This window comes from Bos javanicus, chromosome 16, assembly GCF_032452875.1.
Source record: "Bos javanicus breed banteng chromosome 16, ARS-OSU_banteng_1.0, whole genome shotgun sequence".
NCBI classification, from domain to species: Eukaryota; Metazoa; Chordata; class Mammalia; order Artiodactyla; family Bovidae; genus Bos; species Bos javanicus.
Window position 1 is genome coordinate 4,734,063 of NC_083883.1, and position 25,342 is coordinate 4,759,404.

General features: G+C 43.2%; 1 protein-coding gene across 7 annotated transcripts in view; it reads left to right on the forward strand.

Annotated features, from left to right (window-relative positions):
- Positions 1 to 25,342, forward strand: part of SRGAP2 (SLIT-ROBO Rho GTPase activating protein 2) — a 253,851-nt gene that overhangs the window by 78,339 nt on the left and 150,170 nt on the right. For all 7 annotated transcript variants that reach the window (XM_061382035.1, XM_061382037.1, XM_061382032.1 and 4 more), the window contains exon 3: positions 25,051 to 25,243. In XM_061382035.1, coding sequence (XP_061238019.1) covers positions 25,051 to 25,243 — 193 coding nt within the window. The remainder of the gene's footprint in view (positions 1 to 25,050; positions 25,244 to 25,342) is intronic.

Consider the following 25,342-nt stretch of genomic DNA (forward strand, 5'->3'; position numbering starts at 1 on the left):
GCTGCTGGGAAATATATCTAACCATCTCCTCCTCAGTGACATGGAGGAGAAGACCAATGGGGAAGCTTTTTTAAACTTTCCTTATTTTATTTGTAGAGTGATCCCTTTCCACAGAGAAGCAGGCTCAGGATCCTGAATTGTTATTACATAGAGGCTAGATATTTGCTGCTGAGTCCTGTTAAATTTCACAATTGGAAATCTAAGCTGTTATCTCTTAAGCCAGCCCCCAAAGTACACACGTGTCACCCTTGGGGCCATTCAGTTCAGTTCAGTCACTCAGTTGTGTCCAACTCTGAGTGACCCCATGGACTGCAGCACGCCAGGCTTCCATGTTCAGCACCAACTCCTGGAGCTTGCTCAAATTCATGTCCATCAAGTCAGTGATGTCATCCAACCATCTCATCCTCTGTTGTCCCCTTCTCCTCCTGCCTTCAATTTTAACCAGCATTAGGGTCTTTTCCAGTGAGTCAGTTTGTCACATCAGTGGCCAAAGTATTGGAGCTTCAGCTTTAGTATCAGACCTTCCAATGAATATTCAGGACTGATTTCCTTTAGAATTGACTGGTTGGATCTCCTTGCAGTCCAAGGCACTCTCAAGAGTCTTCTCCAACACCACCATTCAAAAGCATCAATTCTTCAGCGTTCGGCTTTATTTATAGTCCAACTCTCATGTATACATAATTAGTGGAAAAACCATAGCCTTGACTAGATGGACCTTTGTTGGCAAAGTAATGTTTCTGCTTTTTAATATACTGTCTAGGATAGTCATAGCTTTTCTTCCAAGGAGTAAGCATCTTCTAATTTCATGGCTGCAGTCACCATCTGCAGTGATTTTGGAGCCCCAAAAATAAAGTCACTCACTGTTTCCATTGTCCCCCCATCTATTTGCCATGAAATGATGGGACCAGATGCCATGATCTTTGTATTTTGGATGTTGAATTTTAAGCCAGCGTTTTCACTCTCCTCTTTCACTTTCATCAAGAGGCTCTTCAGTTCCTCTTTGCTTTCTGCCATAAGGGTGGTGTCATCTGCATATCTGCGGTTGTTGATATTTCTCCCAGCAATCTTGATTCCAGCTTGTGCTTCTTCCAGTCCAGCGTTTCACATGATGTAGTCTGCATAGAAGTTAAATAAGCAGGGTGACAATACACAGCCTGACGGACTCCTTTCCCAATTCGGAACCAGGCAGTTGTTCTGTGTAGGGTTCTAACTGTTGCCTCTTGACCTGCATCCAGGTTTCTTAGAAGACAGGTCAGGTGGTCTGGCATTCCCATCTCTTTAAGAATTTTCCAGTTTGTTGTGATCCACAGGATGAGAATTTCATTGTGTGGACCTGATTTTCTATTTTTTCTGATTTCAAGAGCTGTTGTGTTACTGCCTAAAGTCGCCAAACAGATTTTCAAAACACTGACCAGGGCCCTGACCACAGACTAGTGTTTTCTGTGTGTAGAAAAGTTGACTTTGCCAAACAGGTCATTAAACCAATTTTGTCCACCACTCACCAGCTTTTTGAAAATGTGAATAGAATAATAGTATTAAAAATAGGGTAGAGAAATAGGCAAGTGAATTGAATATAGAAAGAATAAATAATGCACCAATTTTTAGGAGTGTGTATGCATGTGTGTGTGTATGTGTATATGTGTGTATATGTATGTGTGTAAGTGTGTGTGTACATGTGTGTGCGTGCACATGTGTGGGTATTGGGGCACAGTATAACATGGACTGCTCATTATGGGTCACAGTTGAAAAAGGTAAAAACACTGTCTTAGCCTGTCCAAATGTCGTATTCCTTATTATGGATCTCGTGAGGGCAGAAGAGAAGTGAGTGCCTAGGAAGGCTCTAGCTCTGTGAGATAAAAGTAGAAATTGAAATGACAGTTTTTAGCCAGAAAAACAACCCAGATTGGGTTTGCTACTCCTCAATAAGATACAGAAGTTACTATGTCAGAAAATGATGCTGTTCAGGTCAACAGGAACTAAGCTGGTTGTTTCTCTCTGCACAAAGAGTTGTGCAATTTCCAGCGGGAACTCCCTCTGGAGGTGGAGAGGGAAGGGAAGGAAGACTGCAGTTAAGCAGAAATCTTCACTGTGAGCCTGGCTGACCCAGGATTTGCACGGAGTTAACTCGGAGGCTTTGTTGGAATCTGCCAGAGATTCATGGTAGAAGACAGGGAAAGCGCAGCTCATTTACATTTATTTCAGCTCAGCATTATGCAGTTGTGCGCTAGGTGCTAGGATGTAACAATGAATAAGACATGGTCTTGGACTTGTGGCGCTCCTAGCCTGGCAGGGAAGACAGATGTAAATTGCTAATTACCGCACACTGTGCCGAGTGTCATAACAGAGAGTGTGCATGAAATGGTCTTATGAATTAAGGAACCGTGCTCTCAGCCTTTCATTCTGAGAAATGTGCCATTTAATAATAAAGAACTAAAATAGGGGTTTTTTGGTTTGTTTTTTTCCTTAAAATTTGGGGAAGTTACTCTATTGGAAAGGAAAATGAAATTTTTAAGCGCATTGGGTTCAGGCTACTGTGCTATTTTATGCCATTTACTCTAAACATATTTTAATGTCTTAAAAATATATTTTTAAAATAAATTTCTTTTACTTGATCCCTTCCCTGGGTTGGGAAGATCCCCTGGAGAAGGATCTGAATACTGCCCACTCCAGTATTCTGGCCTGGAGAATTCCATGGACTGTGTAGTCCATGGGGTCGCAAAGAGTCAGACATGACTGAGCGACTTTCACTTTCACATTTCACTTTCTGCCCAGAAAGTCTGGAGATGCATAAAGTAATTTAAAACTATTTTCTAGAATGTCCTTTAAAAATCTGGATAAAACAGTGGGAACTTGAGTGCTTTTCTCTGATGGAACCCACAACACATTGCTTTTATTTTCTCTTTCATGTCTAAAATCAGCAAAAACTTTTGGGGACATATAAGATCATGACTAATTTGACAAATTAGTTGAATTTATGCACGTCACAGATCTAGAACCCAGGTCTTCCAAATGCAGACTAATTTACTCAGCTGCATTTGGACCAAGCCTGCCCCATAGGGCAGTCTGTGGAACCAGATTGAATCAAGAGCTGAGTTTTAATGTCTTTTCTTTAGTTTTGATTGTGTTTAGCTTACTGTTTTTTAAATCGTCAGCTGACATTTGCTCTGAATTTTGTTCCCGTTGACAAATTGTGGGTACACCCATCTATAGGTTTGAACGGTGGAGAGTTTTTCAGAGGTGTGAAATGATCGGGCAGCCTTTTAACTGTACTTTCTGAAGCATTTACGTCTTGTTTCTGGGATTGAATAAAAACAGTTGGTAAAATCCTTTCCACTTAATTGTTTTGAGATGTGGCCTTCAAAGAGTGTGAGGTGGGTAGGCACAGGATAAATACTTCTTTATCACAATTTCTCAGAAGAGTAAAGTGAAACCCAGAGACCCAAATGAATCTACTGATTCATGTAGATACCCTCTGCTGCCTCTAATATCTGAATGATGGCACTGATCTACTCATAAGATCAGAGCATATGGTTATTTGGGAGCTAATATTTGAAAGCATGAGGCTTTTTGTGTTTTGTGGGGTATTTGCATTTTGCTTTATTTGGAATATTCAGATTAAGGGACACATTATAAGAGGAGTCTTAAAAACCTTGAATCCTCCGAAAATAAAAAGTCTCACATTTCCCTTCTACTTTGGTTCTCTGTTGGAGTGGAACACTCGTGTCATTAAAAACACTGTAGTTTGCTTATCTAATTTCTAGTCCATGTGTTAATGGCTTCCCATTGCTCTTAGGAAAAATTCCATTCTTCTTCAGACTATTTGCAGTACTCTCCAGGGCTTGATCCCTGCCTCTCTTTTTAATCAGTCTTATTTATTTATTTATTTTTTTCACTCTCTCACTTAAACTCCATGCTTCGGCTACTCTGAATGTCTCAGATTTTTTTTTTCAGTTCCTTGCATGTGGCTTCTTTTCTCTGGCCTCTGGGCCTTTGAACATAACTGTTCTTTCTGGTCCTGCATGGCTAACTCTGATTCTCCAAGGCCTCTGGAGCCACTTACTGAGCCCAAGACCAGGTTAGGCTTGTCTCCTGTGTATTCCTATAGCACCCTCTTTCCCCCGACTCAGGACTCATCACAGTGCGATAACTTTTATAGTCTTTCTGCAGTAGGTTAGTGTCCTTGAGAAGGCAGGCCCGGGTCAAGAGGAAAGAAGTTGGTTACAATTACTGGAGTGTGATCAAAAAGACTTTTATATTAAACTGGTGTTTTGTAACATTTTAGGATTTATGAACTCCTTTCAGAGTAATATAATTTTGTGAATCCCCTCAAGTATTTAAAAGGTAATGACACTTTTTTAAAACTAATTTTTATTTGAGTATGATTGCTTTATAATGTTTTGTTAGTTTATTTGGTACGGCAAAATGAATCACTATACATAAACATATATCCGCTCTTTTTCAGATTTCCTTGCCATTTAGGTCACCACAGAGCGTTGAGTAGAGCTCCCCGTGCTATCCAGTAGATTCTCATTAGTTGTCTACTTTATACATAATATATCAAGAGTGTATATATGTCAGTCCCAACCTCCCAATTCAACTTACCCCCTGCCTATTTCCCCTTGATATCCATATGTCCAATCTCTTTGTCTTTGTCTTTATTTCTGCTTTGCAAATAAGATCATCTATACCATTTTCTAGATTCCACTTATATGCATTAACATGTGGTATTTGTTTTTCTCTTTCTGACTTACTTCACTCTGAATGAGTCTTTAGATCATTCCACAGCTCTACAAATGACCCAGTTTTGTTCCTTTTTGTTGTCACTTTTACAAACTACAATAAATGAATTTAAATAAAATGTTTTCTTTTATATCAACATTATTAAAATTATAGTGTGTAGTTTATTTTAACATAGACAAAGTTTAATAGCCTCCATTATATATATATATCGATAAATAATTTTTATTATTTTCTCACTTAGCAGATGATATGCAATATTTAATTTATTTAAATAAATTATGAAAGAAAGAATGTGCCAAAATAAATTTAAAGATAAAATATTGTGCTTAACTTGGGGCCAACTTCATTAAAATGTAGTTGGAAATTTACTGACTTACTAATTTATTTTTTAAAGATAAGAAAAACCTGATTTCTTGACCTAATGTTTAGAACTTTTGTATTTTGCACTCTAAAAAAATGACATTATTAAACATAATTTTAAAAGTTTCTAAATGGTGAACTACCACAGATGGTTTCCACTGCATCTCTTCCAGGGAATAACACACTTTAGGCACGGAATGCCTTTCTTCTGACAATTGAAAAGTCAGTTTGGTAATAGTTATTCCAAGGTCTTCTGTTGTTAGTATTGGCTTCATAAGATTGAATCAGATGAATGCTCCATAGTAAGTTGTGAAGATCATCTTAATGTGAATTGGATGACTTAATACTGTTCTTATTCTACTAATTGACAATTGTATTTCATCATTAGTGTTCTTATGCTTCTTGTTTTTAACTCATAGCCTACTATGTTTATAAATTTTATTCTTTGTGGCGAAGAATTTAAAAAATGAGAAAAATTCAGAGTGCTCAAAACCACCTTGGCCTAAATGGAGCTTGCCAGGGGTTAGGGGGAAGGGAGAATGAGGAGTCAGTGTTTAGTGGGTATAGAGTTGTGGTTGGGAAGGTGGAAGTTCTGGAGATGGGCAGTGGCGATGGTTGCACAATGTGAATGTACTTAATGCCACAGAACATGACACTTAAAAATGGCTAAAATGATAAACTTAATATTGTGGTATATTTTACCACAATAAAAAGATCACCTTGAAAAGAAATAGAAGTAAAAATCACCTTGACCTAGTTAATGATATCTGACCTGTCACCACTAACAATTACGCACAGTCATGTGATATACAGAGGCTCTAAACTGTCCAATTTTAAAGGAAGAATTGGGAAAACAATTAAATTATTGATATAAAATAATGAAGTCACTACTCTGACTGCCATTAGTCATGTGAAGACCCTAGAACCCATTTGTCAACTGCTTGGGATTCACAGTCTACTGATTGGTCAACAGCCTTAGAAAACGTAGGTGGATGTGTTAGGAGACCAAGGTTTGAATCCTATTTGGGATGGGTACCTTCTGCAGTGGGCTTCCCTGGTGGCTCAGCTTGTAAAGAATCTGCCTGCGATGCAGGAGACCTGGGTTCAATCCCTGGGTTGGGAAGATTCCCTGGAGAAGGGAAAGGCTACCCACTTCAGTACTCTAGCCTGGAGAATTCCATGGACTGTATAGTCCATGGGGTTGCAAAGAGTCAGACACAACTGAGCGACTTTCACTTTCACTTTCACCTTCTACAGTAGGGCTTCCCTGGTAAAGAAACTGCCTGCAATGCAGGAGACCCAGGTTCAATCTCTGAGTTGGGAAGATCACCTAGAGAAGGAAAGGGCAACCCACTCTGGTAGTCTTGCCTGGGAAATCCCATGGACAGAGGAGCCTGGCGGGCTACCGTCCCTGGGGTCACAAGAGTCGGACACGAGTGAGCAACTAAACAACCACCACCTCCTACTTTCTACAGTACGTCCATGACGCTTAATCACTAGTCCACAGGCTATTGCTGCTTCTTTCCTCATCGTGGAAAGAGCAGAAGAGGCAGGTAATACTGGAGGTGAGGGGTGTAAGGGAGGGACACCGAAACACAGCCTAGCTCATGTGCCACTCGGGCCTCACTCGTTAGAGACAAGGGGGAGGGCTTGTGCCATCCACTTTCCCCGGGACCTCCTGGAGGTGGAAGAAGCAGGTCACTCCGTTTGCTGAGTGACATTTCTTGGTGTTGCTGTGGGTTGGTAGGAGGGACAAGAACTTTTCCTGGTGGTGTGTGTGTCACTGGAGCTCACAGAGACCCTTTTTTATCTTCTCACTGGCCCCTGTGACTCTGTGACCCTGGTTATTACATGTTCAGAAGTGTCAGCTTGTTCAAAAGTGATACTTATATTTTCTCTGTATTACTGAAGACCTCATACTTTGGTTTGCAGGGTGCTAACAGACTCTGGCATCTAGATTATGGCAGCAATATGATATTATAGTGAGAAGAGATAGTTAGGAAAACCGGGAGCCTTGTCTTCACACTCTTTGGTCAGCCCTGGGCAATTAAAACTTTTGTTCCAGTGAAGTTTCCTCCTAAAAAGTTTCATTAATTATGAAAAATGCCCTGAGGGCATTACACTGTAAACTCTTCTGTGGCTATCATAAATAATGGGGCAAAAACACACATCCAAATATAGCAGACCTGATTAGATAATGCATCTCTCCTTTGCATGATTTTTGACTGGTTTTCTGCTTTAATTTTTAAAGGAATATTGCTTCCTTATAAAATAAGCCCTCCTTATAAAATAAAAGATGCTTATTAAAAATACACTAAACTGAAAACCTCAAAGAAGTTAGCAATAAATTGTTCCAACTACCGTTACACCAAAAGAGCTCTACATTCATTCATTCAGTGAGTAGACATTGAGTGTTGACTATGTGTGAGGCATGTGGCACCAGAGATCAGTATTGAGCAAAGGCCATGCTCTCATGGGTGTATGTTCTGGTGGAGAAGGAAATGATAAATAACTGAATAGATTTATAAGCGTCATAAAGAAAAATATAATGAGATAAAGGCGCAGAGAGAGAGTGTCCGGGGCTCTTGCAAATGAAGTGGCCACATGGTTGCTCTAAGAAGCCAACACCTGGTCAAAAAGAATTGAGTGAGGTGAGGGAGCTGACCGTGTGAATGTGGCCGGGGGGTGGGGGGAGGGGGGTGTGCTTCAGGCCAAGGCAAAGCGTATGTAATGTGCTTGGCACGTGCTGTGAATAAGAGGCCAGTGTTGCTGGAGACTAGTGTCTAAGGAGAACATAACACAGAGACTGGAGAGACAGCAGGGGGCTGGGCCATGTAAGGTTTTAGAAAGCCCGCAGCTTTTTTCCTCCAGGTGAAGGTGTTGGAGGGTGATAAGCAGGGAATAGATCATAGGGCAATGAGGGTGGCGGCGGCAGGAGCACTCAGGAAACTGGCGAAGTGATGCCGGGTCGGACTCGGGAATGGAAGAGGGCATTAGAAGTGATTTGATTCTGGTTGCGTTTTGAAGATAGGTCAAACAGGATTTGCTCTTGAGTTGGATTGGGAGTTTGAGAGAAAAGAATCACTAATACATTTTTAGTTTTTTAGGCCTGGCAAGTAAATGGTGGTGTCATTACTTAGACGGGGAACATGGAGATCAGGGTGTGTATCAGGAATTCAGCTTTGGGCATGTTAAGCTCTAAGTACCTGCCAGCCATCCAAGAAGAAATGTTCAGTCCATTATAGGAGGCAGGCACTCAGGGAGAGGTCCAGACTAGAGACACAGATTTGGCAATCATCAGGCGCAGAACCAGGAGAGGTCTGCTGGGAAACAAGTAGAGATGGAAGAGACGCCCTCGACTGAAACCTGGGGTGTCAGCAGTTGAAGGCTGGGAGAGGAGGAAGGAGGGAAGGAGATTGAGAATGTGAGTCCAGGGGCATATCAAGAGAGGGTGGTGTTCCAGGCCCAGAGAGTAATCCCCTCTGTCCAGGCCTGGGGGTGGTAGAGAAAGCCGGGTCCTGAGAATTGGCTGCATTTGGAAACGTTGAGGTCACTACTGCCACCATGCGAATGGAACGGGCTTCCCTTGTGGCTCAGCTGGTAAAGAATCCGCCCGCAGTGTGGGAGACCTGGGTTCGATCCCTGCGTTGGGAAGATCCCCTGGAGAAGGGAAAGGCTACCCACTCCAGTATTCCTGCCTGGAGAATCCCATGGACAGAGGAGCCTGGTGGGCTACAGTCCATGGGGTCGCAAAGAGTTGGACACGACTTAGCAACTTTGATCATCATCTATGGGAGTGGAAGAAGCAAAAGCCTGGTTACAGTGAGCTAAAGACAACCATTGTATGGACAAGCATTCTGGATTTTATTGTAAAGACAAGACAAGATAAAAAGAAGTACCTGGGGAGGAAGGAGGAGATCAAGTAACAGTTTGTTTTTTCAATTAGATGGGGGGAACATAGCATGTTTGCTTGCTTATGGATTTAATCCAGCAGAGAGAGGGAAATGATACGAATATGTGTGTAATTTTAGCAGCAAGGGACTTGGGTGAGCAAGGAGGGGTGGGTTCTAGTGTGCAGGTGGAAAGATGAACCTAGGCTAGGAGCTGAGACAGGGAGGTCGGGGAAGGGAGGGTGGGGGTGGGAGATTTGGTGCCAGGCGCGTGGACTTTCCCTTCCAGTGCACACATTCGACACACGGAAACAGGATGGTGGTTGGCAAGAGCGAAATAATTGTAAAAGAGTGGCATTATGCCATATGTGCTTTAAAAATAAAAACAATTGAATTTCATTTTACAGAAGAAAAAGAAACTGAAGTGAAAGGAAAGAAACTTCAGCTAAATGTTTCTTTTCCACAAAAGATCACAGTCCTTAAGTTCTGTCTAAGGTTAAGAAAATGATTGTGAAAATCATTAGGAGGCTGAAGTCATTGCTAATATTTTAAACTACATTTTAAGCTGAATCTTCACTTCTTGACAGACTGGCTGATCACTTGCCTGGAAGGGTTAGGTGATTCACATTCTTGCCCTTCCTTGTACCTCTCTTTCCCGTCTCCCAGTTTTTATAGCTTATCTGAATCTTTTCCTTGGCGGTGTTTCTACCATCTATGTCCTGACCCGCGTGCCCCCATTTTTAGGGTCTTGGAGCTGTATCTACCGTCTGTTCTATCGCCACTTCTTCGTTCCTGTGGTCTTGTTTTGGTTGAGTTACTGTGTGCAGGATTTCTGTCTCAGGCGGGGTTCATGGGTCTGTATAAGCTGAGATCTTTCAAGTTGGCAAATGTCTGAGCCTTTTTCACACCTGAACTTGAGGTGACTTGGCTTGCCATAATATTCTTGGATCACTGTGGCTCTCCCTTAGAATCCTTTTAGAATACAGCTCCATTTTCTTCTAGCCTTGAGGGTTATCTGGAACAATCTGGAAAAATTGAGATTTTTTCCGGAAAAAAAAAAATCTGAAAACAATCTGATACTCTGATTTTCCCCCGTACTTTGTTAGACAATTTGTTTCTTATCTCCATTGATTTTTAAATTTATCCTTTCTTTATCCTTGAAGTTCAGAAATTTAAACAGCATCTGTCTTAATGTTGATTATTTTATGTACATTTCCTGCTGTGTCATATCCCTTTTCTCCCACAGATTTAGTTCTTTTGTTTTAAGGAAATTGCTGTGTACAATATCCCTGGGTATTTGTTCTGTTTTGCTGATCTTCTTTTGCCTCTATTATGAGTCTTTTTAAGCCTTTTTTTTTTTTTTACATGCCATTAATTAGATTCTTAAAAACCTTTAATTATGAAACATATCAAACATACACAAAAGTAGAGAGAATAGTGTTATGAACTTCATATCCCTATCACCCTGCTTCGAAAATCCTCAGTTCACGGCCAGTCTTGCTTTATCTATATGTTTGCTGCCACCACCACCCCACCCCTCCATCACTTTGAAGCAAATACCAGACATTATTCATCCTTGAATATTTCAGTATTTATCTCTAGGAGATAAGAACTCTTTTTTCCCCAACTTAATCATTAGTAAGTTTCATCTGTTCTGTTTATAATCCATCTGTAATGACATTGCCTTGTTGAGTTAAATCAGTGGCATTTTTGCTTGGAAGGTGTGATGGTTGATTTACAGTTCAGTTCAGTTCAGTTGCTCAGTTGTGTCTGACTCTTTGCGACCCCATGGACGGCATCACGCAAGGCTTCCCTGTCCATCACCAACTCCCGGAGCTCACTCAAACTCATGCCCATCAAGACGGTGATACCATCCAACCATCTCATCCTCTGTCGTCCCCTTCTCCTCCTGCCCTCAATATTTCCCAGCATCAGGGTTTTTCCAATGAGTCAACTCTTCGCATGAGGTGGCCAAAGTATTGGAGTTTCAGCTTCAGCATCAGTCCTTCCAATGAACACCCAGGACTGATCTCCTTTAGGATGGACTGGTTGGATCTCCTTGCAGTCCAAGAAACTCTCAAGAGTCTTCTCCAACACCACAGTTCAAAAGCATCAATTCTTCAGTGCTCAGCTTTCCTTATAGTCCAACTCTCACACCCATACATGACTACTGGAAAAACCATAGCTTTGACTAGACGGACCTTTGTCAGCAAAGTGATTTACAGTTGCTGGACCTGAAAATCAGGAAGGTGAAACTCAAAGGACAGGCCAGGGAATTCTCCCTGCTGCACAGTGGTGACATGCTGGGTGGGACAACGGAGACAGGAGGTGTACAGACAGGAAGTATCTGTTGGTTCCTTGGTGTTCTCTGAGTTTCCAGTGTTCATGTGAAATGTGGAAGGGATAGGAGAAGGACCCAGAATTTACAGTTTCTTTTCAAGCAAGAAGTGAAACTTGAGTCCTTTCTGATTTAATAATAACCATGAAGAAGGAGATGAGTCGTTTGAAGACTCTGTTCTAGTTCTGCCTTTGGTAGCCATGTGGTTTATTCCAGAGCTTTTTAAACCTGCAGGTCAAGACCTACTAGGTCAGGAGATCAAATTAGTGGGCCACAACTAGTGTGTAAAATATAAAAATTATCAGACTTTATGGCATATTTATTTTCATGATATCTTGTTGTGGTGTAGGTGTTGGCTTGTAAAAATTAGAAAGCCACCAATTTATTCTATTTAATTCTTATCACTTTGTATACCTTCTAAAGAATCCATGAGATAAATCTGATTTATGTATTTAACAAAAACATAGTACTTAAAATGTACCAGAAACTATTCTAATTATTCTACAAATATTAACTCATGAAAACTCTAAGAGGTAATGAACTTTGACACATGGAGGCATTGAGGCACAGAGAAGTTAAGTGTAATTTGCCCAGGGTCACATAGCTATGAAGTGGTGGAGCTGGCATTTTGAGCACAAGCTATCTGTTTTCCAGTTATAGGCAGGCCAGTCATATACAATCAATAATGATCATAGATGCCACTTAGTAGGTACTTTCTGTGTGCCAAGCAACCTCATAGGAAGTTGAATGGTAACCCAGATTTTACTCTGCTGCCTCTCCAGTTGATGGTATCTCTAGGTGGGCATGGACTTTTTGTTACTATTTCCTTCAAGAAGAAATGATATAAAGGTGTTTTCCACTCCACCCCAAATACTTAAACATTCAGAGTTAAGGCAATAAGAATGAGGACTTTTGTATGAAAAGCTGAAGAAATTCAGGTATCTCTTTTGTTAACCAAACTAGAATGATAGGATTCCAGTATGAAAGGGAACAAAATGAGTCCATATCTAAGTTTTAATTTTAAAAATGTAGAAGAGTGGTTGAAGTGAAGTGAAGTGAAAGTCGCTCAGTCATGTCTGACTCTTTGCGACCCCTTGGACTGTAGCCTGCCAGGGTCCTCTGTCTATGGAATTCTCCAGGCAAGAATACTGGAGTGGGTATCTGTTCCTTTCTCCAGAGGATCTTCCCAGAGCCCCAGTTTTAGAATCCCTTATTCAGGGATACGCAGCTAGCATGTGACAGAGCTAGAGAGAAAGCCAGGTCTTCCTGAAAGTAAAGTCTGGGCTCTTAACCATTCTGCTTTACTGCAAACTTATCCCACGGGGATGTTTTGAGGATTAAATGAGAAAACACACTAGGTTCCAATCCTGTCCTGATCTGTAACTATATTGGTGACCTCAGGCAGTTAACTAATCTCTCTGAGCCTCTCTGGTCCCATCTGGGAATTGGGAGGAATCATGGGTGACTTTTAGTGGAATCTTACTAGATACTTTGTTGTTCAGTCGTGTCCAACTCTTCGTGACCCCATGGGCTGGAGCATGCGTGCCAGGCTTCTTTGTCTTTCACTATCTCCCGGAGTTTGCTCAAACTCATGTCTATTGAGTCGGTGAAGCTATCTAACCGTTTCATCTTCTGCCTCCCTCTTCTCTTTTTGTCTTCAATCTTTCCCTGCATCAAGGTCTTTTCCAATGAGTCACCTCTTCACGTTAGGTGGCCAGAGTTTTAGATGTTCAGCTTCAGCATCAATCCTTCCAATGAATATTCAGGGTTGATTTTCTTTAGGGTTGACTGGTTTGATCTCCTTGCTGTCTAAGGGAGTCTCAAGAGTTTTTTCCAGCACCACAGTTTAAAAGCATCAATTTGTCGCTGTTCAGCCTTCTTTATGGTCCAGTTCTCATATCCATACATGACTACTGGAAAAACCATAGCTTTGACTATATGGACCTTTGTTGGCAAAGTGATGTCTCTGCTTTTTTGTAAGCTTGTCTAGGTTTGTCATAGCTTTTCTTCCAAGGAGCAAGCGTCTTTTAATTTCATGGTTACAGTCTCTGTCCACAGTGATTTTGGAGCCTGAGAAAATAAAATCTGCCACTGTTTCTGTTTTTTCCCCATCTATGTACTAGATACTTGGCATATAGTAAACACTTTGTCTACATCATCTCTTCTACTCTTCATAATAATCCGCTCGTGTGGCTGTTGTTACAAACTCCATTTTATGGATAATGAAACAGACTTAGAGAGATTAAGTGTCTTATTCAGGGATACACAGCTAGCATGTGACAGAGCTAGAGAGAAAGCCAGGTCTTTCTGAGTGTAAAGTCTGGGTTCTTAACCATTCTGCTTTACTGCAAACTTATCCCACGGGGATGTTTTGAGGATTAAATGAGAAAACATACTTTTACACTTAAATGGTGACTCAACATTCTATGAGTCACATAGAAAGTATTTAATAAATGGCATCTTTGATCATTACTGATTGTATACCTTCCCATAACTTTTGTAGAGTCAGTTTACCTTTGCACAGAAAACAAATTGTAGTCAATTGCATCAGTTTTTATCCAATCACTTCACAAATATGCTGAATCCATGAATGTTAGCTATTCTCAAGACTACTAAGCAGATACTTTCATTGGGGAATAAGTTTCATCAAGAAAAAGATTATCCATCCAGCATCTGGCTAGAACAGTGTCTTAGTCTGGGTTCACTAGAATGGCGGTCCCCAGCCTTTTGACACCAGGAAGACAATTTTTCCATGGACAAAGGGGCAGGGAATGGTTTCAGGATGATTCAAGTGCATTACATCTATTGTGTACTTTATTTCTAATCTAATGCCACCACTGATCTGACAGGAGGTACTGATCCACAGCCCGGAGGTCGGGGACCCCTGTACCAGAAAACAGAGCTATAGAGGCAAAAGCTTCCACTTGATTTGTGAGAGCCATCACAGGGAAGCATGAATGAGGAGAAAGGGAAGAAGAGAGCGCGGATGTAAGGAACTTTTCAGAGGCTGGGACAGCTTCGTGAGAGCTGATTGTTTGGTCTTGCGTGGTGATGCGTAGCAGGCTGTCAGTCATGATAGCCAGGTTAACAAACTGTTTGCCCCGCTGTGTTCTTTAAGTGATTTGCAGTTATTGACACCTTGATCCATCTGTTTCCATTCTCAGTCTACTTTTCTATCTCCTCTTCTTTTACTTTCCCCCTCCATGAGGATGTCCCCAGGCTTAGACCTGCATCTTTTGTTCTCCATGCTTGCTATGGGCAGCCACATTCGCTTTCATGGTTAATGTCACATTCCCATCTACTTGCTGGTGGTGACTTGCAAATGTCTCCTTCCAGACCTGACCTCTGCTGAGAACTCCAGATTGGAAAACAAAGCTGCATTTTCAAATAGGAAGTTCCATAGGTACTTTAAAAGCCAAGTGAATCTCCTGATCCTCTGTAGTCATCTTTGTCCCTTTTCTCAACAGCTAATAGGGACTTAGTCCTTGCCAGTGGAACTAAATCTTAAACAGTGTGCAGATACCGTAGGCCAAGCTGGGTCTTGCACAGAATGAAGTAAATCCCCCAGAGCCAGCTCTCTAGGAATTTAGGGTCTGGATTTTACTACTGACCTGGTTGGTTTTCCATTCAGTTGTACTGGAACCTTGAGCAGCAGATAGTTTACTGTTGTGCATTACTGTAGTGAACAGGTTGAAATTGACACTTGATCTTTTCAGAAGTTGATTAGTAGGGAAGTCTTGGGTTTTTGGCTCTCCTTGTGCTGACCTTCTGCTTTTCAAGACCTTGCTTTGTCCACAGTTTAAAGATCCCTTTGGAACAGCGGATCAGCTCATCGAGCACGTGGGCCCTTTCTTGCTTTTCCACCCTGCTCTTTTTCTCCATACTCTTGTGAGTAAACCTTCAAGACACTGTGCTATACTCACACCGCCTCCTAGGCTTGACGTGCCCATTTCTGTCTCCTCACCTTTGCTCTAGTAATCACAGCCCTTCTTCCTGTGAGTGTGTGTGTTGTGCTCAGTCCTGTCCAACTCTTTGTGACTCCATGGACTCAAGTCCACCAGGCTCCTCTGTCCATGGAATTCTCCAGGGAAGAATACTGTAGTGGATTACCATTCCCTTCTCCAGGGGATCTTCCTGACCCAGGGATCAAATCCAGGTCCCCTGCATTGCAGACAGATTACCATCTGAGCCACCAGGGAAGCCCTCCATCACCCTTGAAAATGAAAGTGTTAATTGCTCAGTTGTGTCTGACTCTGTGAGAGTAGAGTAGCCCGCCAGGCTCCTCTGTCCATGGAATTCTCCAGGCAAGAATACTGGAGCAGGTTGCCATTTCCTTCTCCAGGGGATCTTCCCAATCAGGGGATCAAACCCAGGTCTCCTGCATTGCAGGCTGATTCTTTACCAATCCTCCCCAATTCAACGCCTGAATACTAACTCAGGCTGACTCTGGTTTACACTGAGCATGATTCGGGGCCATTATTTTGGCACTTAGCACAGTCCTATATAGTTGAATGCTTTTACATTTAGTCTTTTTTTCCAAATGGATTATAAGCTTCTTGAGAGCAAGATCATGCCTTATATTTTCTTCAGTGAGCTGTCTGTCACTCAGATATTTGCACAGAGATGGTATAAGAGAAATATTTGCTAGACTTATTGGTTAATTATCATGATCCTTGGGAATTGACTTCCACTTTACCTCTAGCAATGAATCAGGGGCAGCAGACTAGGTGACATTTGCCAGAGGAGCTGTTGGTCATCGCATTCCAAATCTATAATTTGTAGTACAAGTTAATTCTAGACTTTGGACCTCAGGAATTCTGTTTCTTAAACATCTCAGGCAAGGCCTAGGAGCTGAAATTACTACTTTGGCGTTTGGTGTGGCAGCTTGTTCATTTGGGAGCTTTTTGTCTTTGACTTTCTATTGAGTCACTTGAAAGAACCAAGGCGGCCTGCCAAGAGCAATCCTGATGATTAAAGTTCATTGAGATATTCCCCTTCACACCCTCTCATCTCATTGGCTTTACGAGGTTGCTTTCTGTGTCTTCACTTGGGGGCTCGAAAGTTAATGAATCGACGTCCTCTGGAAACTCTCAAGGCTGTTTTTCTCCCCCTCCTTCTCTCTGGCTGGTTTCCCTTTGTCTCCAAAGTTGCATGCATTGTTCTTAGGTAGTGTGGAGTTAATGCAAGGGGAGGAAAGCGTCTTTGTTTTCATAACTTTTGGGTGATTTACTGCCCAGGGCAGACAGTTTTGAAGATGGCCAAACGTAAAGTTCGACACAGAGAACTGTAGTGAAGGAAAAGCCAGAAAGGCCAGCACTCCAGGTTCCACCACCTCTCCTTCCTGCCACTCAAACACTTACTGAACACAAACGTGTGTTTGTGTCTCTCGTGTGTCCAGTGTGCTCACTACAGCGTAGGAACTCACCAGCTTCAGGATCACTGGCTCTAAAGTGTGTCCTATTACTAGTGATCAGGTATGTGATTCGGAGAAGGTGATGGCACCCCACTCCAGCACTCTTGCCTGGAAAATCCCATACAGAAGAGCCTGGAAGGCTGCAGTCCATGGGGTCGCTAAGAGTTGGACACGACTGAGTGACTTCACTTTCACTTTTCACTTTCATGCATTGGAGAAGGCAATGGCAGCCCACTCCAGTGTTCTTGCCTGGAGAATCCCAGGGATGGGGGAGCCTGGTGGGCTGCCGTTTATGGGGTCACACAGAGTTGGACACGACTGCAGCGACTTAGCAGCAGCAGCAGCAGTGATTAAGTATGGACTATTACTAGTGTCAGTATGTGTAGGGCTTCTCCATTCCTGGGATTCTCCTACTGGTTTGACCTCTGTACTATTCGGCCTGGATTGTGAGTTAATGCTCACTCCATCAAAGATCTGGAAACCCATCCAGAAGACCTCCTCCACTCTTGATCTTTTGCATCATGACACAAACTTTCACTAGGTCCATTTCTGGCCTCTTGAAATCCAAACTTCCCTGTTAGCCGATGGAGGTGCTTCTCTGTGCACCCTTATCTCTGACTGGGCCCTCCCGTTAGCCTTTGTTCTGGCGAGGCCAGCCTCCTCCCTGTCTTACAAAGAAGCCGCACTCAAACATTCCCATCTCCTGGCTTATGTTTTCTCTTCTTCTGGAATATTGTCTCCACTTCCTTACATTTGTTGAAATTTCACCTTTTCTCAGAATACTAATTCAGACTTCTCTTTGTTCGCATTTTCTCTCTTTAGCGTCTCCTTTCTTCCACAGATTTGGAGCCCTGCTCTGTCCAGTATCTCCCTCTTAAGGAGTTTAGTCTTTCTCAAGGAGTCTTATTTTAACAATGTTACTTCCACTGCTCTGAGTTCTTAAAATTTGTTCAGTTCAGTTGCTCGATTGTGTCTGACTCTGCAACCCCATGGACTGCAGCACACCAGGCCTCCCTGTCCATCACCAACTCTAGGAGCATGCTCAAACTCATCTCCATTGAGTTGGTGATGCCATCCAACCATCTCATCCTCTGGCGTCCCCTTCTCCTCCCACCTTCAATCTTTCCCAGCATCAGGGTCTTTTCCAATGAGTCAGTTTTTCATATTAGCCAAAGTATTGGAGCTTCAGTTTCAGCATGAGTCCTTCCTATGAATATTCAGGACTGATTTCCCTTAGGATTGACTGGCGGGATCTCCTTGCAGTCCAAGGGACTCTCAAGAGTCTTCTCGAACACCACAGTTCAAAAGCATCTATTCGTTGCTCAGCTTTCTTTATGATCCAGCTCTCACATCCATACATGACTACTGGAAAAATTATAGCTTTGACTAGACGGACCTTTGTCGGTAAAGTGATGTTTCTGCTTTTTAATATGCTGTCTAGGTTGGTCATAGCTTTTCTTCCAAGGAGCAAATGTCTTTTAATTTAATGGCTGCAGTCACCATCTGCAGTGATTTTATAGCCCAAGAAAATAATGTCTGTAGCCCAAGAAAATAAAACAAGTACTTTATTTGTATTTGTAATATTTATTCACAGTTTCATTCTTTCAGTATATAATAACATAAAATTTATACATTTAATTATGTATCTTGCATAATTATATAATATGTAAATAATTACATATTTTTTGGAAAAGTATTATATGTTTTGATCATGTTTTCATAATTAGATTGCAAGTTCCTTGAGGACAAGGACTTTCATGCTTCTGAATACTTGAGAATTTCCTATTTTGTTCAGTAGGAATCCTTTGTTGCAAGATACCAGAACCCCAGTGCAAACTGTTTTAAGGAAAAACTGAATAAGTTGGCTTATGGAAATTGACAGGAATAGGGGCTGGCATCCAGCCATGATTGATTCAAGGGCCCAAGTTCCCCTTTTGCATATCTCAGCTCTGCTTCCGCTAGGTCGGCTCCATTCTGAAAAGGGCTTTCCTCTTGTGGTGGCAAGATGGTGGCACTGTCTCAGACTGACGTTGTCTCCAGGTTTTGTAGCTCCTAAACAGGGCCTGGAGGTTACATCCACTAACTTTGGAGAGGACAGAGATGAAATCAACTTTTTTAAGGGAGGATATAGATGCAAGGAAGAAAAATATGTCAAATCCTCATATTCTGGAAGCTTAGTAGCTATTTGTTGGTTGATAGTTTGGATTAACTGAGGTTTGTTTCTGTGTCATATTCAGTCAAGTAAAGAGAAAAAAGGCCATCAATCACTCTCTGTGAGGAAGAATATTTGCTGTTTTCTAGTTTACTAAGAGTAGCTTGATGGCTTTTTTTTTTTTTTTTTGACATACTAACTACTCGGAGATTAGTAATAACTTTCAGTCAGCCTCTGAAAGATGTGATATATAGCAAGTGGTTTGAGGGTGATAATGTGACTTCTCTCTGCTCTCAAAATACTATGTGCATACCTCATTTATTTATATTGCTATTGCTCTGTGTTTGTTAGAGTTCCTGACTACAGTTCCTAACTCAGTAGTTCCTGACTACTCTGCTAACTTTGATGGAGGACTTTTGTCTTTGTACTTTCAGAGCACCTGGAAGGCGCTCAAATAAATATTTGCAACAAGAGTAGAGTAAGAAAGGACTTTGGCTTAGGAAACCTGGGGGCCTGGGTTTCAGGCCTAGATCTGCAGCTAAATGACTGTGTGATCCCCAGAAATTCCTTTCCCTTCTCTGGGCTCCCGTAAAAAAACATTTTCGATAGGCCTCCCATTACTGAGTCTGTAGAAAAGCAATCTGCAGGTAAAAAGTGAGACTTGGCAAGGTGTTCCAGCGTTTTGTTTCCCGGGGAACAGCTTTGAGAGGAGCTGATGACTGCTGTGTTAAGAGGTCTTGGTAAGAGATATGGAGGGTAGAGGCTCCAAGTGAGGTGAAAGCCTCAGTGTCTCCTTACATAACGCTTGCTTGAAGGGGAGTAGGAATTCGCGTTCCTGAGGTGGCTGAGGTGACGTCATGTGTTTGTGAAGGGCTGAAAAGCAGGCGAGGCAGATTTTGTGTAAAAAGACTGGCGTCAGGCCTGGCCCCCCGTGGGGAACCCAGGCTGAGCTCCTGTCCCGCGGGCTCTGAGCACCGCCTGCAGGGGTGGCAGCTCCTGCCCCCAGGTGCCAGCGTATCAAGGAGAAAGGAAGGACATGCCTGGGTTACTCTCCTGGAAGGTTACATCTTCCTCCCACCTGCCTCCCCACCCTCATTTTCTCCTCAAAAATGTGGGAGTCATAGAAAGAGGTTCCGTATTACATAATCAGAAAAAATTCCTGAAGAAGGAGATGAATTTTGAAAGAGGATCAAGTGGGGCTGATATCTTTGGATGGAAACGATGAGCTGAACAGAATTCCCCAATACTCTCCTGACTGGTGAATTTCCTGGGGTTCTCTGAAGTGTGGACAGTTTTTAGACGACTGTGTCACCTGCGTTGGCAGGTGTTACATAATTTAGAGTCTCCACGATTGTCGCTGTGGCAGGGCCCTGTTTTTGTTAAGCAATCAATATCCTATTAGGTCTAGTTTTTCTATGAATTTCATCCATTTTTGTGACTTTCAGCATCTTCCTAAAAAAGAAAATGAACTTCCTTCTAACTCCCAGGACAGGTGTAGTTAGAACTTCAGCTGTGGCCAAGCCTGGACAAAGAGTCAGCATGTCTTTGGGGAAGCGTTCCGGGACGTGTGCGCTGATCCTAGATTTGAGCTCATGCATGAAAACGTTCCCTTCCAGCCTTTGATCCGACACCCTTTGGAAATGATGGGATGGTGATCTGCCAGTGGAGTTCCTTGTCCTGGCCAAGTTTGCTGTCCGGAGGGACAGCTCCTAAGATTTGCTTTAAGAATATTCAATGCAGAACTGAAATTCAGCCCATACACGTGGAGAAATGGAAACCAAGAAGGCCTTCCTCCTTTTGGTGCCTGTTTGTGGGGCCATTTTCCGCTTAGTCGGCAGGATGGCACTCAGCAGGACATGCTGTTTTGATGGGGTTCAACTTTTTTAATGAAAAATAGTTCAAGTACCATAAAATTTACCCCTTTGAAATGTACCATTTGGTGGGATTTTTTTGTTTGTTTGTTTTTTGTTTTAGTATATTCACAAAATTGTGTAACTGTCGTCAAGGGCTAGTCCCAGAATAGTGAGGTTAAATTTTGACTTGAATCTTTGAATGAAATATTAACCAAAGGTTAAGTCTGATTTTCAGGAAATTTGCTCTAAAACTTTGGTCCCTTTTGCAAGGGAAGCTGTAGTTTATTCAAGTATCATTTTTATAAAGCAAAATAGAAAAACAGTCAGAGGGCATTGAAATTTTCTTAGTCTTGTTGCCTAATATCTTTGCCAGCTACTGATGAGTTTTAAATCTTTGGTCTTTAGGTGGGGGCTTCTTACCATGGCTATGTTATAATCAAGAATATTTGAAGCAAAAGCAATGAGACAATCTTTCCTGTCTTTTCCTTCCTCTTGTCAAGTCACACTTCAGTAGGGTAGGACTTGGGCCTGTTTTGTCCCTCATAATCACCTGGCACAGGGTCTGTCATACAGAAGCAGCTCAGTAAAGGTTTTCTGAACAAATGGGCTTGGCGAGGTGCCCAGGGGAGGTCATTTTTGGCATGTATCACTTCAGGTCATTCATGGTGACCTTTGTACTTTGGCTTTCTGGATGGCCATTGATTTCATTTATAGCCCTGAGATACAGCTGCTTCTAGAAAGTGAGAACTTGACTTCTTCAATGTAGTTCTAAGGACAAAACCTACGAAAACCCCATCATCCCCAGCTCCCAGGAACGCTTCTCCAACTATAACCTGGATTGGCAAAGGCATCTTGAGTTGGTGTGATGAAGCACGGTGTGGGTGGTGTGAGTGTGTCTTTGTGTGTCTACACGTGTGCAGGTGCATACTGGGCTAAGCACATGATGGAACTGTGAGAAATTCCTCCACGTTTTTATAAATTGCCCCTTTCTTCTTTCTGCACTTGTAGTGTATTGGTAGGCCAGGGTGCAGAGGGGCCTCCAGCCTGGGCACATGGCCCAGGCGTGCTGGCTTTCAGTGGCCCATTGTTCCTGCCCCTCGTATGCATGGACAGAGGACTGGGGCTGGCACAGCTGCCTTCTTGGGGACCATTGTTTGTCTTTGAAGCAGCAGCAGCAGTACAAGCCTGAAGTAGCACATTTTGCCCTGGACAGAGCAGCTATTCTGTCTTGGAGCGGCAGGCCTAGAGATGGGGGTGATGAGAATCTCCCTTGAGTGCCTGTGCAGAGGCTCTTGGGGGTGGGGGCCAGGGCAGCGCCTCCTTCCAGGCAGGTTGTGGGAGCGGGGCAGGGGTGATGCTCAGCAGTGTGGCATCACTAGCTGACCACGGTGCAGGTGGTATCTCTTAGCAGAGACTCTTCTTTTGCTGGATGGGGTGGGGACATCCCATTCTCACTTCCTTCAAAGCTGCTCTGTATAAGTAGGAAGCTGCTCTGTAGATCTAGGAAGTAGGAAGGAAGCCAGTCTGGTCGTGGACTAGTCAAAACATGGGCTAGATAGTGAGTCACTGGGCTACTCCAAACTTGACTCTTGGGCCTGAGTCACCACTGCAGCTGGAAGGTAGAGAAGGGGACGTTCCAGGTTTTGGAGCCAGAGAAACTGTGATGTCCCCCCCAAAATGCCCCCGAGACTTCAGACTCTTGTTGGCTTCTCACGTTTCCCGTCCCCACTGTCAACCTCTTTGACAAGTCAAGGCAAACCTTAACTTGGCTTCAACCCCACTTGCCCCTAATTGTATGGCCCTTTGGTAAATTACTTAACAAGTCATACTTGAGTTTTGTCATCTTTGATCAGGATAATTGGAGATACCAATTATGGCCTAGTAATAAAGATTAAATAAAATGATGTGAGTAGAGGCCCATCAAAGATGTTCAGCAAACACATGCTTCTTTTCCTGCAGGGGCCCAGAGGGGATGCCTGAGGGTGGGGTGCACTTTGGGTAATGCTGCCCATTTGTTGAGGCACTTGAGGAAGTCAGGGTGGAATTCCATGCTGGCTGGATGCACGTGGGGCTTCCTAGATTAATTCACACATCTTAAAGGCTTCCTATGAACTGCTTGTTCCTCGGACAGGACAACCCTGGAGCAGTCTCCCTCTGGAACTTCATGGGTATCATGGGAATTTGCTTAGCCTTCTCCTTTCAGCAGAGGTGGGCTGTGTCCATCTTGCCATGCTCCCCTTTCTGCTCCCCCAGTTAGGGAGTTTTTTGAGGCAATGTGGTAAAGAATTCCAAGTGGCTCAGGAAGGACTGACAGCGCCCCTGTCTAGCCACATCCTCTTGCACTGTTACTGACTGGGGACCTAGAAAGCCTTTTTACCCTAAGATGCTCTGATTCTTATTATTTAATGGGCAGGTTGTGAGTAATATCAGTGAGCATGGTGAATAGCCTCTCTGCTCACAGTCTACCCACCCAGTGGCTTCTCCTGCCAGCTGCTACTTCTGTTTGTCAAAGACGGAAAAGGGACAGAAGCCTCAAGGAATAGTCTCAACCAGGGCTGCTGCCTTTAAGAGACCCAGAAAACCCTGGCAAGAACCAATGCCTGACATGCCCTCTGCAGATCTTTCCCCCTCAACATTCTTGTAATCAGACTCCAAAAAAAGCACAGAACAAGAGAGCTTTGATGAATGATGAGGCAGGCAGCTTTTCTGTGCAGCCTTCTGTCTGATTGAAACAATCCTCCGGGGCTCAGTTTCAGTTCAGGTGAGGTTACTGCAGGCCTGTTTGGCATTGGTGGTTGGCACGAGGGAGGCAGAGGGATAAAGAGGGTGAGAACTACGGTTCTCACCCTTAAAGGACCAGATACTTGTGATACATCTGATATCTGTAAAAACAACCAAAAATGAAGATGGGGATGGATGGTGGACCTGTAGCTACTCCAAGGCGAAGCCAAATGCACCATTTGCCCATCCCTTATTGCTTCATAAAAGGAGTGGTTGGCAGGCTTTTCAACATCATAGCTTCATTCCTGGATTTGCCTCTCATTTGTCTACAGCTCAGACGAAAACTCGGATCCCGCATGCCCACGCCCTGCTTTACAGAGCATAGTCTGAAAGCAGTGTTACAGCTCCACTGTTGGGAAATAAATTCGGAGCACGCGGAAGGAAAGGCATATCAGTGCAGGTGCTCTTCTCCCTGGGCTTGGAGTCACTGTCACAGCCTAAGTTGCTGGGGCTGAGCAGGCTTGCAGGGTTAGGGGCCGGGGGGACGTTGGGGAAGAAAGGGATGAAAGAAGTGACTCCTGTGACTCAGATAGGGATCGGGGCATAACTTCAGCAAGATGTGCACGGCAGGCCTTGCAGTCAGATTTTGGCAAGCTGCCTCCCGCGGGTGCCAGGTCTTGTCAGTGACAAATGCAGTATTGCATGTGAGGCAGAACTGGCTGTATCTGGAGCTGCCATTGCTGCAGTTTCAGAGAGTGTTTGCTAGCCCTGTATGTGGATTCTGGCCAGCCAGAAAGCTGCCAAGCTAGAGCTTAACCAGAAATATTTCTAGCTTTGACACAACGGAGGCTCTGAGCATTGGTGAGGGTGAAGGATCAGAGATATGAGTAATATTTAGTGAAAATACCAACTTCTTAAAGATTGATTACATTCTATGGTATTGGAAACTGTGGAATCTGACTGACGGTGAATGGTTTGCTCGCCCAGAGATCTAGGTAATTGTTTAATTCTTGATTGCCACTATTGATTCTTGGGCAGGGCCCTTCCTATCTCCTTTAAAATACCTTGACCCCTCCCCTTCTTCATGAAGATGTGGAAAGAGAGTATGAAAAGTAGGTGTTTGGGCTCTAAAGTCGAGCTGTTTGAGTTTGAATCCTGGCTCCACCACTTAATAGCTTAACTTCTTTAAGAGTTAGTTTTCCCATCTTGAAAATAGGGATGAAAGAAGTCCTGACCTAATAGGCTGGTTGGGAGATAATTCATTCGGCTCTCTGCCAGAAGGAAGCCCACATTCTGACGCGGTGTCTGGTATACAGTGAATTGCTTATTAAAAGGCAGCCCTGAATATCATATGTCTGATAGGCAGTTTTTTCTTAACTGATTTAGCAGATTCTCGGTTTCAGTATTCTTTAAGGGTTTGAAAAGTTGGTGAGTTGGTGGTGGTGCCTCGCATCACATTTTTAAAAGTAAAGCCTTTCAGTTCCCCAGAACACAGGGAACACCTAGATGGAAGGGGTGAATGTTGGCATCATGGTTTTTTCCAGAGGTGTCTGTCTGACTGCCTCTGCTTGCTTTCGTTGCAGAGATCCGCGCTCAACTCACGGAGCAGATGAAATGCCTGGACCAGCAGTGTGAGCTCCGGGTACAGCTGCTGCAGGACCTCCAGGACTTCTTCCGTAAGAAGGCTGAGATCGAGATGGACTACTCCCGCAACCTGGAGAAGCTGGCAGAGCGCTTCCTGGCCAAGACGAGAAGCACCAAGGACCAGCAGTTCAAGTAGGGATGCTGCGCGGTTACTTCTAGAGACCTTGGGAGTGAGGGATGTGGGAGGGAGGCAGGGCATGCCACCTCCATCCCGCTGTATTCATGAAGCAG